Consider the following 15,037-nt stretch of genomic DNA (forward strand, 5'->3'; position numbering starts at 1 on the left):
TTTCGAGCCTGCCTAGCATATTCCTCCTGCCCTTTATCTTCTGATAACCAAAATGTGCGACATTTTCATCCATACGGGAGGCATTCCGTAAAGGCTGACCGTCTTGCACAGACGGCCAGGACACAAACAGAACTTCCTGTGATAGTTTTATGCTGACACTAACATTTCAGAAACACCACACTATTGATGCCTGATCATTGTCCAGCTGGGTTGTCCAAAATTAATAGAGAGCTAATATGTTCCCCGAGACTTTGGAGTTCGGAAAATTCGGTTACGAATTATCTGGAATCCTCAAAGCATGTTGACGTGGCTTCAGCTTAAGGGATCAGATGCAGTGGGGGTGTACACATTTGGGTCCTCAAAAAGAAAAAAGAAGAAATTAATCATCTGTCTTAAAAGTTTGCAAAATAAGGAGAATGAAGGCAGCTGCTGTAGAATAGGTGTCAGAGATAGGTGTCAGGTTCTAACAGAGATCGTATCCCCGGAGAAAGTTTTTCGCTGGAAATACGCTGGAAATAAAGAATGTCATCTTTTCTTATACAGCTGTGTTTCATTTTAAATAATAATAATAAAAATACACCTACCATCTGTTAAGCACAGAGCTGATTCTGGCAGTCCCCTTTCGTCCCAGAAGAAAGCTCAAAAATGAAATTTCACTTCTGCTTTGAATTCAGCTCAAGCATGAAGAAATTGATGTGGCCAGCCCAATTCCTGAGAAAAATAACCACACAGGAACACATACTGTAGCATCCATACTGATTTTACTGATTTCAGACTTGTTTGGCCCAATTTGATGAAAGCCATCCATAGATTGATGTGTTAAAATGAATTCTCTACAGTTGTCTTGCTTAAAGGGGAATGAAATCAAGTGGGACTTTTCAAAATTAAATCTTATTATATAACACAATAAAAACTGCAAAAATATGAGTAAAACATATGGCTGAATATTATCATTAAAGTTTGTGTTCCAATGAGGGATGAGTAAAAGCCAGCTTTCTACAAATTTACCCATTAAGCGAAAAGTACACTTTTCCATATTATACCAACTGAGCAGAGATTGTGAGTTCTGTGATGTAGCGCAGATATCAGCAAACTTCCCAGTTCTATTATGTATTTTGTGGTTTTGTATCTTGATTTTATTCTGTGAACCAGCTTGAGATCCCCAAGTATAGGGCTGTGTATAAATTCAATCAATCAATCAATCAATCAATCAATCAATCACCTCCCAGAATGTGAATGTTTAAACATCCAAGAAAAGCTGTTTAGGGATAATTAACTCTGTCTTTTCTTTTTAAAACTTCTTCCCATTTTTTTTTAAAGAAATCCAAAATATAAATTTTTACACTTCTACTTTAGAAAATCCAATAATTGGTTTTCACACCATTTCCTTTTCAGGCCTGAATGCACTTTTAACGATAGGCCTGGGAAACTTTCAGGAATTCCATGAACTGCAGGAAATAGAGTTTGGTAGAGGATTGGAATATATGGAACCTTTGCTCATCGGAAACCCAGAACTCCCCAGCAGGTTATGGCGAGCGCTTGTAAGTTTCTTCCGGGAAGGAGGAGGTGAAGGGATAGGACACTCTCCTCGGTTCTCAATGGTGCCGATGGTAGCAATGACCAGCATCCATTATTTTGCAGGATACTGTCACTGAACGAGAATGCTGCAATGTTTGCTGCAAATGTTTTGGGGAAGATGGAATTCGGGGTGCGCCGGGAACTTCTGGAATAAAGGTAAAATGAGAGAAGAGTGGAGCGTATGAGTGTTACACAAGTGCGGATGAAGTGTGGTTTGCTTATTTATTTATTTATTTTAAATATTTATTAAAGATTTTAAACATTAAATTCACATATAACACAATACAAACCACAAAAAAACAGAAAAAAAACAGCAAAGGTAACATATAATAACAAACACACCACAAAATCAAATGTTCTTTTCTTAAACTTTTGGACTCCCTCACATCTCCCATTTCTGCGTTCCCAGTTGTAAAATTATGAACAGCAATTTATCACCTTATTTCAACACTTATTTTGTAGTTTTCAAATATTATGTCCCTGACTTTAAACATTGTTATCAAATAATAAAATACTTAATTTAGACATAATGTTATTCCCAAGTTTATCTTATATCTCAAATCTTACTTATTCTCATGTTTCTTTCAACTAAGTTGCTGGTGCCATGTTGATTTCAGTCCTACATCCTTCTTAGCATTCATACAATTTACAATGTTTTTGTAAGTAGTCCTTAAACTTTTTCCAGTCCTCTTCCACAGTTATCCCTCTTCACAGGGAGTTCTGTGAGGGAATAGGGGCCTCCTAATAACTCTCAGAACCCTTAACAAACTACAGCTACCAGAATGCTTTTGGGGGAAGACATGGCTTTTTAGTTTTTATTATTATGTTTTAACAACAACAACAACAACACAACAACAATAGTAATAATTTATTATTTATACCCCACCACTCTGGGTGGCTCCCAGCAGAATCATAATAATAATAACAAAAGTGATAAAACTTCAAACATTTAAAACTTCCCTAAACAGGGCTGCCTTCAGATGTACTGGAAGTCGCCCAGAGTGGCTGGGGAAACCAAGCCAGATGGGCAGGATATAAATAATAAAATAACAGTAAAATAACAATAGAAGAAGAAGAAGAAGAAGAAGAAGAAGAAGAAGAAGAAGAAGAAGAAGAAGAAGAAGTGCTTTAAATGGTTGGTGAGAATGTGGCATTTACAGGAATGAACTGATTGGAAAAATATTTTAAAAATAAAAAATTTCTCCAGTAGCACTTTAGAGACCAACTAAGTTTGTTCTTGGTATGAGCTTTCGTGTGCATGCACACTTCTTCAGATAAGGTGCTACTGGACAATTTTTTACTTTTATTTTTAATTTCTACTGCGTCAGACCAACACGGCCACCTGCCTGATTGGAAAAAGTAAGGGACAAACACGAAACTGATCCAAGTCAGTTTTCTGTGGTTTCTTCACTTACTTCCATAAAGTCTGAATGCTTCGGACAACAATTTATTAGATCTTTCAAACCTCAAGCGTGCAATAAGAATCCAACCTCCAGCTTCTTTGGTCATGAATCTTCTGTCAGTCCATGGATCCCACGATTGCTCGGCTGTCGGTTTTCCTTGTTAACTTTTACCACTTGAATGGCTGAAAGATGATTCACTAATTATTTTTGCAGGGGTCTGTGGTGAACTCCCCTGCATTTCATAGAGATGATTCAAAGAGAGTAAGGAAGGAAGGATTGCCACACACGCTGAGTTGAGTTGAAAACATATCCCAATTTGATTGTTTAGTAACATTTAATAAACTTCAAAAAAGTGGTGTACAGGAGGCAAGATACCCTTGACTCATACCCTCCAACATTTCTGTGTTGATAATAGGGATGTCCTATTCCATAATAATTTTGTTTACTATTTATACTCCACCCATCTGACTGGGTTGCCCTAATCACTCTGGGAGGCTTCTAACATATATAAAAACATAGTAACACATTAAACATAAAAAAACCTACCTATACAGGGCAGCCTTCAGATGGCTCGGCGGTCGCATAACTCCATACCCTCCAACATTTCTCTGATGAAAATAGGGACGTCCTAAGGAAAAGTGGGACACTGCGGGATCAAATCAGAAACTGGGGTGGCATCTGTAAATCCGGGATTGTCCCTGAAAAATAGGGACACTTGGAGGGTCTGCCTTAAACAGCCATTCCTAGAATTCTTTGGAGGAAGTCCTGACTGTTTAAAGTGGTATGTTACTGCTTTAAGTGTACAGTGCAGATGGGCGCAGACAGCAAATAATGTGAGCTGTATACTCTTGTCTGTAAAACACAGACCTAGGAGTGGAGTCCAATCCCTATAGATGATGAACTAAACTCCTGACATTCCCCTTAAAGAAGCCCCTGGAGGAGAGGGTGGTTGCAAGCAGTTGACCTCTTGCTTAATTCCCTAAAAATTCCCCCTTCCTGATACCCAAGTGTCAGTGAGGACAGCTTTGCTAGGAAGAAAAACCTGTGTTTGGGGGTCTGGTCAAATGCTTTCAGCTGGCACCAATGGCGGGGCGAGGGCTGCTATAAAGCTTTCTCTTTGGCAGACACTGCTACCTGTACTTGTTTCATCTTAGTTTTTAATGATGCTGGTTTTACATAGCTTTGTTTTTAAAAGGGTTTTCTGAGTTTCAGCCATGTTTAACCTACAGTTTTATTTGTTCCCCGCTTGGAGAGCGTTTTGATGAAGTTGTTTGTAGATTCTTCCAAATGAAGAAACCAAAGAAGTCTGCAACATAGGAAAATAGTATATTCTCTGCAAGTAAAAACAAAAAAGTAAAGGAACCCTGGACGGTTAAGTCCAGTCAAAGGTGACTCTAGGGTTGCGGCGCTCATCTCGCTTTCAGGCCAAGGGAACCGCCGTTTGTCCGCAGACAGCTTCCGGGTCATGTGGCCAGCATGACTAAGCCGCTTCTGGCGAACCAGAGCAGTGCACGGAAAATCATAAAGAATAAAAAAGGTCACCTCAGGTCTTTGAAATAAGTGCAAAGAAGCTCTGTTATTTGTAAGAAGCAGGATTTTTGAATTAAATGTGACTCACTCTCTCTGAACTGCTGTTTTTCAGGGAAGTGAGGGCTATCGAGGGCATCCTGGTCACCCGGGTGAGGAAGGAGGGCCGGTAAGTAAACACATAGTTCTGTGGGACAGAGGCAATGCCCTGCTCACTTACGTGAGAGCGGCCTGGTTCTGTTCCTGGGAATCTGCGTAAAGTACAACTTTTAAAAGCATTCCAAACGCAGAACATTTATTTATTTATTCATCCATCAGCCCATATAAAAATTTATAGCCCACTCTGCTGTCTCGAGAGAGTGGGACCTCCAGGCTAGCTTTCTCATAAACACAAATAACAATCTCATAGTCCTGCTCAACTTGAGGACAAAATGAGACCAGTCATGCCTAAGACGAGAAAAGAGGAGGGTGCCAGTGGAGGTAAAAAGGCAAAAGTAAAGGACCCCTGGACGGCTAAGTCCAGTCAAAGGTGATTTTGGGGTTGCAGCGCTCATCTCACTTTTCAGGCTGAGGGAGCCGCGTTGGTCCGCAGACAGCTTTCTGGGTCATGTGGCCAGCAGGACTAAACCGCTTCTGGCGCAATGGAACACTATCATGGAAGCCAGAGTGCACGGAAATACCATTTACATTCCCGCCACAGCGGCACCTATTTATCTACTTGTGCTGGTATGCTTTGGAACTGCTACATTGGTAGAAGCCCCAAACCAGTGGTGTCCAAACTTTTGAGGCCCTGATTTGATGAAGTGAAGGGCCGACCAAAGTTGTTGACCATGCCTGCCCTTAACAGTCCATAGAGAGCTGTGTACTCAGTGGTATTAGAATGCTGATTGGCTATTGTGGGAGGAAGAAGCTCTGCTTCTCCTCCTTCTCCTCCTTCTCTTCCTATATTACTACTACTACTGCTGCTGCTGCTGCTATTTAGGGGTGGAGGAGAAATATAAATATAATATAAACATAAATAATAAATTACCGTATTTTTCGCTCTATAGGACGCACCTTGTTTTAGAGGGGGAGAACAAGAAAAAAAATTCTCCCCCTCTCTACTCAGCGCCCCTTAAGCGAAGCGGCAGGAGAAACGGAGCCCCTTCCATTTCTCCTCCCACTTGGCTGAAGGGGCGCTGTGCAGCTTTTTCTCTCTGCTGAAGCCAGGAGAGTCTTGCTCTCCCGGCTTCAGCAAAAGGAACCTGAAGCCACTGGAGCGCAGCGGGAACTTGCGCTGCGCTCCGCAGGCTTCAGCAAAAGCAACGCGAAGCCTCCGGAGCACAGAGGGAGCGCTCCCCCTGCGTTTTGGAGGCTTCGCGTTGCTATCGCTGAAGCCAAGGAGCCTGTATTCGCTCCATAAGGCGCACACACATTTCCCCTTAATTTTTGGAGGGGGAGAAGCTCGTCCTATAGAGCGAAAAATACCGTATTATTATTTTTATTAAATTTGATTCAGTACACATTTAAAGCTGAACATGTTAAATTCACACTTTCCGAAACCATATACGAGCTGAAACCCAGCTATCCTTTGAAATGTATACGTTTCCGAATTTTGCGACGCAGTTCTCCAATCTTTACAGAAATGCATACGGTCAGGAAAACCATGCATGAAAGTTAATGTGCTGAAAATGACGTGCATAAATGTTAGGAAACTTGGTTGCTGAAATGTGCACATTGGTCACAACTGTGTATAAAAATGTGTTTGGCAAGATAGATTCCATGGGGATTTCCCTCCCCCCCCCAAAAAAATTATGAAATATGTGAAGAATTGCACTTACCATTTGAAAAACAAGAAAGTGAGGATTTTTGCTGCTGCTGCTTCAGTTTATTTATTTATTTATTTTTAAATTTAAAATTATAACAAGACATATTATCCAAAAACATATCATCCTTGTTCCCCCCCATTTTTCCTCCCCCCCCCCACAAAACCCATCCACCCCCACCCCCCAACTTCCCTCAGTTCCAGTCTTTGGTTTCTCTAAGAATGCTGTTTTCTGCATGTTACAAAGTTGTATAGATCCTCAAACTATTTAGCTGATTATTATCAATAAAAAGTTTGTGAATGTTTATTCAAAACCTGCTAAGGAGTCCAGTTCGCTTTGTTGCGTCTTCAGATACTTTGTAAAGGGTTCCCATTCATCCTTAAGGATACAGAATTTGACAGGCCCTTCCATCTCTATTATTATTATCAGTAGTAGTAGCAGTGAAACAAGGAAGTACAACAAAATGTTGCAGAGTGAAGTTCGAATGTTCAAGGGGCCAAACCACCAGCCCTTACTTTCCCTTGAAACTCAATTCCATGGTTACTACCCCCTGGTTTTTCCATTTTCCCCACGCTTCTTAGCTGCCGGGAAGTATCCTATGACCCACTAAGCATACACAGTCCTCTCTGGACTGCTTTGCTTATACAAGGTGTGACCGGAAAGTTCAATGAATGGTCCCAGAAATCGGACAATGAGAAATATTCAAACATACAATTGGCACCGGGAACCCACAAAATGCTCACAATTGTGTACGGAGATGAAGCTGTAACTCAAAAGACAGTGTATGAATGGTTTAAGTGTTTCTGGGAAGGGCGGCAAACCATTGAAGACGACCCTGGTCTGGCAGATCATCACTGAGTAGAACAGCGGCAAATGCCAACAGAGTTATTGAGTTATTGATGCAGGATCGGCGTTTGTCCGTCTGAATGATGGCCGAAGAATCGCATATTCCAGGTGATATCATTACTGGGGTTACTGAAGTATCCCACCCTCCATATTCTCCCCATCTGGCCTCAACGGATTTCTTTCGTTTTCCAAAACTGAAATCTGCACTGAAAGGGCACAGATTTTCCAACATTTCACACGTCCAAGCTGCTGTGACAAGGGAACTGGAAGAAGAAGAAGAAGAAGAAGAAGAAGAAGAAGAAGAAGAGAAGAGTTTGGATTTGATATCCCGCTTTATCACTACCCAAAGGAGTCTCAAAGCAGCTAACATTCTCCTCTCCCTTCCTCCCCCACAACAAACACTCTGTGAGGTGAGTGGGGTTGAGAGACTTCAAAGAAGTGTGACTAGCCCAAGGTCACCCAGCAGCTGCATGTGGAGGAGCGGAGACGCGAACCCGGTTCACCAGATTCCGAGTCCACCTTTCCACCATTCCGAGTCTTCTATGAACATTGTCAATGGTGCATCATGTCAGGAGTTCAGTAGGAATTCTAGCACATTGTATCAGAAGGCCTGTAAAGTATATCTGTTCGAATATTTCTCGCTGTCCGATTTCTGTGGCGATTCACCAAACTTTCCAGTCACACCTTGTATATTTTTTAACTTCTGCAAACTTTGGAGATCCCTTGTGCTTCCTGACACCTCCCTCTTGTGCATCGGTGCTGCTGCTTTGGCTGCATCAAGAACACAGAATCAGTTCAGTATTCACAGAGAGAGCTAACGGTTTGTGTTATGGTAAGACCTCACACTGTGACCCGATGGCTTTTAATTTATTATTGTTAAGGCTGACACCCCCATACTCAGTGTAACCCGGCCACAGCTATGTGGCAAGCGGGCAGGCCAGCAGATATCAGACACTCTGGTCACAGGTCTTCCAGAGACAGTCAGCCTTATGCACTGGTTCATGTGGGAAGTGTGGCTTTTACCAATCTCTCTCTCTTCATTAGGGAGATCGTGGTCTAATGGGTATCGCTGGCAAACGAGGAGAAAGCGGCTGTGCTGGTTCAAGAGGCCTAAAGGCAAGTGAATGGTTTTGAAGTATATTTTTCCTCAGGGTGCATCCAGATCACTATTCTTGCCACAATTTATTTCTTTTTTCTCTTCTTTTGTCCATCTGTGTCTTGCTGGGGATTTTCGTGCAGCTCCATCATATATCTTTGAGAATTTGGGGCTCACATTCCTCCCCTACAGGAATGCAGAATGTGTGCCTTTCTACCTCTAAAGCCACTCATTTATCTGGATGAATCCATTTCTGTGGATAAATCCCTTAGACTCGGGTGTGTGCACACCTCAGAAGTCTGGTACGAAAATAAACAGGGTTCCTGAATCTGTGTTGGGAAGTGATGGATTGCCTTCCTTTTTGGTTCTGCTAGAAAATGATTGCTGGACAAAACATTGCCAGGATGCACATTTGGAGCGAATTAATGTTAGGGGTGCACTTGGTTCTTGCATCACAAGCATCAGTACAGTGGCATACAATTTGCTGGGTCATCTCATAAATCTTGTTTTTGAATATTCTGGTTTCTAGTATTATTAGTTGGGGGGACGACGACACCTTTATACTTGGATTCTGCCAACTTTCTAGTAGCTCACTTGCAGTGTGTCTCTTTTGCATTTCAGGGAACAAGAGGATACCGAGGAAATAAGGTATGTGCGCTTTTAAAATAGGGAAAGGAAGACTTCTCTTCAGATAATGCTCACCGGTGTTTCGCTTTGGCCTCTTTCCCATAAGTACTTACAAAAGCCTCACATGAGAAGTGGGGTTTTGTATAACAGCAAGTAGTTTAGAAGGATCTGTGGGATCTCTTCAAGCAAACTGAGGAAGCCTCAGCTGTTTTTGGAGAAGGGAGTGGCAGAGCTGCCTCTGACCATAAACGTACAAGGTGCCTGAGGCCAGTCTTGCTCATGCCTATGTTTCCTATAATGTCTTCAGAGCGAAACAGCACAGTTTGACTTCCTGGAGTGACTCCAGAGCTCTGCAACATCTTCTGTCCTATTGCTCCGAAGACTTTCTAGCAAGTGTAGTCATTGATAGAGGGAGCGTGCTGGCCTAGAGGGGCTGTAATGTGTTTGTAGTAAGAGGTGGATGGAGCAGCCAAGAGAGACAGCAGGGCAGAGATCTGAGCATCCTATTGCATGGTAGTACACCTTGTTTGGGGATATGGCTTAAATAATAAAAAAGATAGATGGGAGCTCTAGCTGTTTAGGACTCCTACTTCCATGAGCCCCAGATAATATGACCATCCCAAGAGTCAAGGATGATGTACGTCGTAGTACAAAATATCTGGAGGGTCCAAGGTTGGGGAAGGTTGTTAGATACTATTAAATACTGTTTGCCGTCAGTTTTACAGGTGGCCTGAGATGGTTTTGGGAACACTATGCCAAATGAGCAATGGGTACATTGTATACCCACCTATGGATCACTCTCTTTGTTTTACATATTTTATTTTTGATTTATTAAATCTTCACCCGAGGATTGCAAGGCAGTTTACAGTGTAAAAACAGAAATGTGCATAGCATAACATAACATAACAATAACAAATGAATCAATAGCCCCCTACTGTATATTGCAGCAGAAATGTCTCAGAAATTTTATTTACAGGGGTAAATAATGGTGAGCATGTTTTCAAATGGTTTCAACAGGGTGAAAATGGTGACAGTGGACTTGACGGGATCGATGGACAAGAGGTAACATTTGACAGACCATTTGATGGTGGATTTTTTTGGGGGTACAGTCTGCTTTCCTGGATGGTTCAAATAAGTGTACCGCTTTTAAAAGGACTGCAAAAGTCAAACAGTCATCAAGTTACAAGTCAATAATACTGAAATCTTGTGGATGTTTCAAAATGGTTTAAAGAGGACAGCAGACCCATAAACATTCCCCAGATGTTTTTGTAAACAGGCTAGTCTTTGCAGGGCTATTAAAAAAAGGAACTTTTACTGTGTGACAGGGGAACAAACTCCAAAGGGCACTTTAACATCATGTGAAAGGGTATTTAAATAATTATGCACACATTTGTTTAAATAAATGTCAGGAAACATTATTTTAATAGTAAACAACAGCCGTTTCAAGAAATTTGGCATTTGAAATTTAACCACAAATGTCCAGAACTGCAGAAGAATTCTCCCCAGACATACTTCAGAATCTCACTCTGGAACAGGCTAATGATGTCTCCTTCCTCTGTTTGAAAGGAAGTTGACAACAGCAGACTGGGAATTATAATAGGTTGCACCAAACCCATCCAGACCTATGTTTAGTTACCCATCAACTCTGTGTTACCATACCTGTCTGTGCTTCGTCCAGCAGAAGATTTTTGCACCATGCCAGAAGTGATAGGCAACAACTGGCAAAGAGGCACAGACACAGAAATACCTAATTCACTCCAGTGTGGGAGATGGGGCAATTCAGAAAATTACTTGCTGCTGTTCACACACTTCAACCGATATGATATGATACGATATGATAATCTTTATTGTCGTTGTCCCACACAGAACGACGAAATTGAAAAATCTACATAAGACATTCAAAACCCAACAAGCCTGCTATCCCTGCTATCCCAACCTGCTTAGCCCCTAAAAACTCTGATACCCCATTTTTAAATACAATATACTCCCATACAGACTCCTTACAGTGCGTTTAAAACCAAAATCGCATTTGGGTAGAAACTGTTTCTCAGGCAGCTAGTCCTAGTCTTTATAACCCTGTACCTTCTTCCTGAAGGCAGAAGCTGAAAGAGATCATTTCCGGGGTGCGTACTATCCTGTGCTATCTCTGCCGCTTTCTTATGGCACCTGGAAGCATAGATTTGATCCAAGGTGGGAAGAGTGCACCCAAGTATTCTCTCCGCAGTCTTTACAACCCTGGACAGCATTGCTTTCCCGCTGACCATGCAGCTCCCAAACCACACACACAGACCATAAGTTAATACACTCTCAACAGTACAATGGTAAAATGCCATCAACAGGTCCTTTGAGAGATTGTTTTTCTGGAGGATTCTTCGGTATTAAGGTATTTTGCTGCAGCTTGCTGAAATCCGTTCTGTATGTCTGTCAACATTTGGCATTATGCACCTCGCCGGAACACCAGTTTCTGTGTAGCTTTATCAGCAAGCGTGCCCTGAATTCCAGATTCCCTTGAAGTATCAGGTTTGATTAAGCCATAGGTTCCAGGGTTTGCTTATAACGGGACAGCAACTCCTAAATGACAGTCTGAAATATACTCAGAGTCGAGAGTGGATTTCATGCTCTTTATTCAGCTCATAGTGGTGAGGAGGAATGAAAGTCCCACCAAAGTATCTGCTTTATATACATTATTTACACAATGGGCTGCACGTGATTGGCTAATTCCGGAATTCTCCTGTAGGCCAATGAGGTTGTGGATTCACTTCCACCTGGAGTTGGATTGGGTGGCTCCTGCAGACCAATCATACTGCTGCATTCTGAATCGTATTGTTCTAGGACCAATCAGACTGCTGCATTTTGGATCCTATTGTTCTAGGACCAATCAGACTGCTGCATTTTGGATCCTATTCAACTCAGTACATAACACAGTCTGAATCTGAACAGTTGCTAAATCTACATTTTGATTTCCCTAAATGCAAACTGGGACCAAGCGGAATTAAGTCTGCTTGGTGGGGGATTTTGATCACTTGGTGGTGCTATTCATGGCTTGGGGGGGGGGGATCATAGAGTTGGAAGGGACAACAAAGTCCAACCCCCTGAAATACAGGAATCTTTCTTCAACCACAGGGCTCAAACCCATGACCCTGAAATTAAGAGTCTTGTGCTGTCCCTACTGAGCTATCCCAGGAGCTTCCCTTTTGCTTTATATGTTTAAATAGCTTTATATGTCTTCTAAAAGTCTGGAGACTCTGCCTGAGATTTCTATGACAAGCATATCACACAAGATTACTGAGTTGTACTTCTTTTTCTTTTGGGGTTCTAGGGAGAACGAGGAATTCCTGGATCACATGGACCAAAGGGCAGCTCAGGACGAAGGGTAAATATAATTCTATATTTTAACTGTCTGTTGGCAAAAGGCACTAGGGATGTTCAAACTTCTTTACGTTCAACGAAGGTACGACCTGTGTACCAGTGTGCTCAGATAGTTGAGCTGCATGCTTACTTGTATATTTATTCACATGCAACACCCAACAAATGTGCAGTCCATGTACCTGTGCACACAATTGTTGAGCTGCACAAATAAATAAGTGTTTGTTGTTTCACACAAACACTTGTAGATGTGTAGAGATAACTTGCACCTCTGTGTACGGTTGCCTTGCCTATAAGGCAGAGCCTCTGAACTGTTGGAAAAGGCTCTGAACTGTCTAATGACCAAGGCCCCATTCATACTATACCATAAACTCCAATAGTTCTCTGAGGTGGAAGACTTCCTATTCCACCACCGACATCATCATTTTACTATTCATACCCCACCCACTTGACTGGGTTGCCCCAACCACTCTGGGTGATTTCCGAGTTGTATAAAAACATAATACAACATTAAACATTTTTTAAAAAAACTTTTCTATACAGGGCTACCTTCAGATGGCTCTGGGATCGGATAACTCCATACCCTTTGACATTTCTCTGATGAAAATAGGGACTTCCTAAGGAAAAGTTGGACATTCTGGGATTAAATCAGAAACTGGGACAGCTTCTTTAAATCCTAAACTGTTTCTGGAAAATAGGGACACTTGGAGGGTCTGCTGTATGTTCAAAGCACTATCATATGCTTTAAACAGTGATGACTCCCCTCAAAGAATCCTGGGAACTGTAGACTTCTTAGGACACACCTATTTCCTTTAACAAGCGGCAGGTTCGAGAGTTACCTGGGAAGAGGGTTTGACTGTTAAGCCATTCTAAGAATTGTAACTCTGCAAGGGCAGTAGGGGTCACCTAGCAACTGTTAGCACCCTAAACAAACGAGTTTCAGGATTGTTTGGTGGAAGCCATGACCATTACTGTGTTATCGTACAGCTTTAAACATCTACTGCAGATAGGACCTAAGTTTGGAATATATATCTAATTCACAGGAAAGGAACTGATGTTAGTCAGCATTTCTTCTGCCCAGTCAGTGGCCCTCATCATTCTGAAATAAGGCCCGAGGAGGTAAAGATTGCATTTGATAAGGTGAGGTGGTACATAACATTTTAACTGCTGTTTGTCATTTTTTTCCCCGGATGAAGGGTAGAAAAGGCCCCAGAGGAGAGCCTGGTGAGCATGGAGAGCTTGGTGTAAGAGGAGACAATGTGAGTAATGATGGCTGCTGTTATTATTTTTTAATCAAAAATCCACACATTTATCGATTTATACCCAACCTTTCTCACAGAACTAGCTGCTTCCAGTTCTGGCCTTTGCAGCTCTTGACAGCCCTTCCCTCACCTCAAATTTTGTTGTGGCTGGACTTACAAAAATGTAAGAAGGGGTCTGCAGGATCAGGCTGAAAGGCCTATCAAGTCCAGCATCTGATTCTCATAGTGGCCAACCAGAGGCTGTGCTTTGAGAAGACAATCTGCTGTTCTACTATTGGCACAGAACACAAATGCATTTCTAAAAGGGATATGACATGGACATTATTTTAGATTTAAAATGTTTTTCAACCTCTCTGACCTCTTTGTCTTATGAAACTTATCTCCAATCATCATCTGCTCAGATTGCCCGCTTGCGTTCATTGCCAGATGATTCCTTTCATTTCTTCAGGGAAAGATTTTTGATTGCAGGCCTATATTTCAACTAAAATGAATGTTGATGTCGGTCACCCATTCCCCCCCCCCCCCAGCTATGCTAGCATAGCATAGGTCACTGGTAACACTTAAGTGTGTATTTGTTCATTTCAGGGGATTCCTGGAATTGACAACAATGCCTTTGGTCCAGCTGGTGCAAAAGGAATCATGGGACGGCAGGTATCCAGACATCTAGAAATCGTTAAGAACAAACTAATGGGTATATTTAGAAATATCTGAAAAGAGAAGGCGTCATTTTTGCAAGATTGAATGTTGATAGCTTCTTTCATTGAAACAGGGATTTATTTATTAATTCACTAATATTTATTAATATTTATCTTGGGGGCGAAAACCCCACCAAAGTCTTGCCAGCTTGGATCCAGTTGACCTATTTTGCAACCTTAATCCTGATTACTGGAGAGGGAAGAGACACATGAACGCTGTGGATTTTGGCAGATCATTGGGGCGCAATGAAGACAAATGGGAGAAGACGCCTCCGACAATGTGCTTAGTTTGGAACTAGACTAGTCTCTATTGTTCTGTTCCATCAAAGTAGATACGATTTAGATACTTTGATTCAACTGGCTACGGTGAAACTGCTTACAAAGCAATGCCGTACCACAACTATTCGGATGAGTATGTTTGCCTTGAATTACATGTCAGTGTTCATCGCACATGTCTGGAATATGTCAAAGGCACAAATGTAATTTAGTAATCTCACTGTGTTCTGCAGGGGGACCTGGGAACTGATGGCGTGCAAGGCGAGCCAGGCGAGAAGGGTGCAAATGTAAGAGCAGCTGTAATGGAGAAGATGTAAATGCATAAAGGAAATGCTATGGCTCAGTTTACAGGGGACAAACTACTTCAAAAAAACAAAAAGCCCAGAACAGAACCCCCTAAGATTATGTTGCAATCCTGTACACTCTTTTCTGCAACTAAACTGTCAGGTGTGGAGAGTATGACTTCACAGACAAGAATTAACGAGCACTTTCTATTTTATAGTCCTTTGTATTCAATCATCTGACTGCAAGCAAAAATCCACATCTCTCCACAAGG

The 15,037-nt window shown here is 41.8% G+C and overlaps 1 protein-coding gene across 1 annotated transcript in view; it reads left to right on the top strand.

Moving 5' to 3' along the window:
• The window catches only part of LOC310690351 (collagen alpha-4(VI) chain-like), a 95,717-nt gene that overhangs the window by 39,099 nt on the left and 41,581 nt on the right, over positions 1 to 15,037 (top strand). Inside the window, exons 12-21 of the mRNA XM_083469110.1 lie at positions 1,396 to 1,541; positions 1,642 to 1,734; positions 4,624 to 4,677; positions 8,204 to 8,275; positions 8,877 to 8,903; positions 9,900 to 9,944; positions 12,202 to 12,255; positions 13,445 to 13,507; positions 14,096 to 14,161; positions 14,715 to 14,768. Of these exons, the coding sequence (XP_083325236.1) occupies positions 1,396 to 1,541; positions 1,642 to 1,734; positions 4,624 to 4,677; positions 8,204 to 8,275; positions 8,877 to 8,903; positions 9,900 to 9,944; positions 12,202 to 12,255; positions 13,445 to 13,507; positions 14,096 to 14,161; positions 14,715 to 14,768 (674 nt within the window). The remainder of the gene's footprint in view (positions 1 to 1,395; positions 1,542 to 1,641; positions 1,735 to 4,623; positions 4,678 to 8,203; positions 8,276 to 8,876; positions 8,904 to 9,899; positions 9,945 to 12,201; positions 12,256 to 13,444; positions 13,508 to 14,095; positions 14,162 to 14,714; positions 14,769 to 15,037) is intronic.

Source organism: Podarcis liolepis (genome assembly GCF_965112155.1).
Source record: "Podarcis liolepis genome assembly, chromosome: 12".
Taxonomy (NCBI): Eukaryota; Metazoa; Chordata; class Lepidosauria; order Squamata; family Lacertidae; genus Podarcis; species Podarcis liolepis.